This window comes from Eimeria tenella, genomic scaffold (genome assembly GCF_000499545.2).
Source record: "Eimeria tenella Houghton genomic scaffold, Eth_scaff1754, whole genome shotgun sequence".
Classification (NCBI taxonomy): Eukaryota; Apicomplexa; class Conoidasida; order Eucoccidiorida; family Eimeriidae; genus Eimeria; species Eimeria tenella.
In genome coordinates this window covers 1,666-1,958 of record NW_013541583.1, presented here as the reverse complement: position 1 = coordinate 1,958, position 293 = coordinate 1,666, and the positions used below count along the sequence as shown (strand labels likewise).

Sequence of the window (293 nt, the reverse complement as noted above, 5' to 3'; positions counted from 1 at the left end):
CCTCTGCCGGTCCTGCTGCTGCAGCAGCCGCAGAGGCGGCGCCAGGCCAAGTACAAGAGGGCGTTGGCGCAGCCAAAAGACAGAGACGCAGCAGCAGCAGCAGGAGGCTGCAGGTGAAAGGGGTAGCTGCGGCCCCCAGCATCCAAGAGGGCCCCCCGAGGCAGCAAACCCAGCGGCAGCCCGCTGGCGCTGTCTACGAGGGCCCCCTGGGGGGCCTCCGTGGTGGTGGCGAATTCGGTGGAGAGAAACTGCTCCGGAAACGTGGCAGCAGCAGCAGCAAAGTCCCCTGCAGC

General features: G+C 67.9%; 1 protein-coding gene across 1 annotated transcript in view; it reads right to left on the bottom strand.

Annotated features, from left to right (window-relative positions):
- Nucleotides 1-293, bottom strand: part of ETH_00040505 (WD repeat domain-containing protein, putative) — a gene marked incomplete at both ends in the record, with an annotated part of 4,284 nt that overhangs the window by 2,420 nt on the left and 1,571 nt on the right. The window contains one exon of the mRNA XM_013373804.1: nucleotides 4-286. Coding sequence (XP_013229258.1) covers nucleotides 4-286 — 283 coding nt within the window. The remainder of the gene's footprint in view (nucleotides 1-3; nucleotides 287-293) is intronic.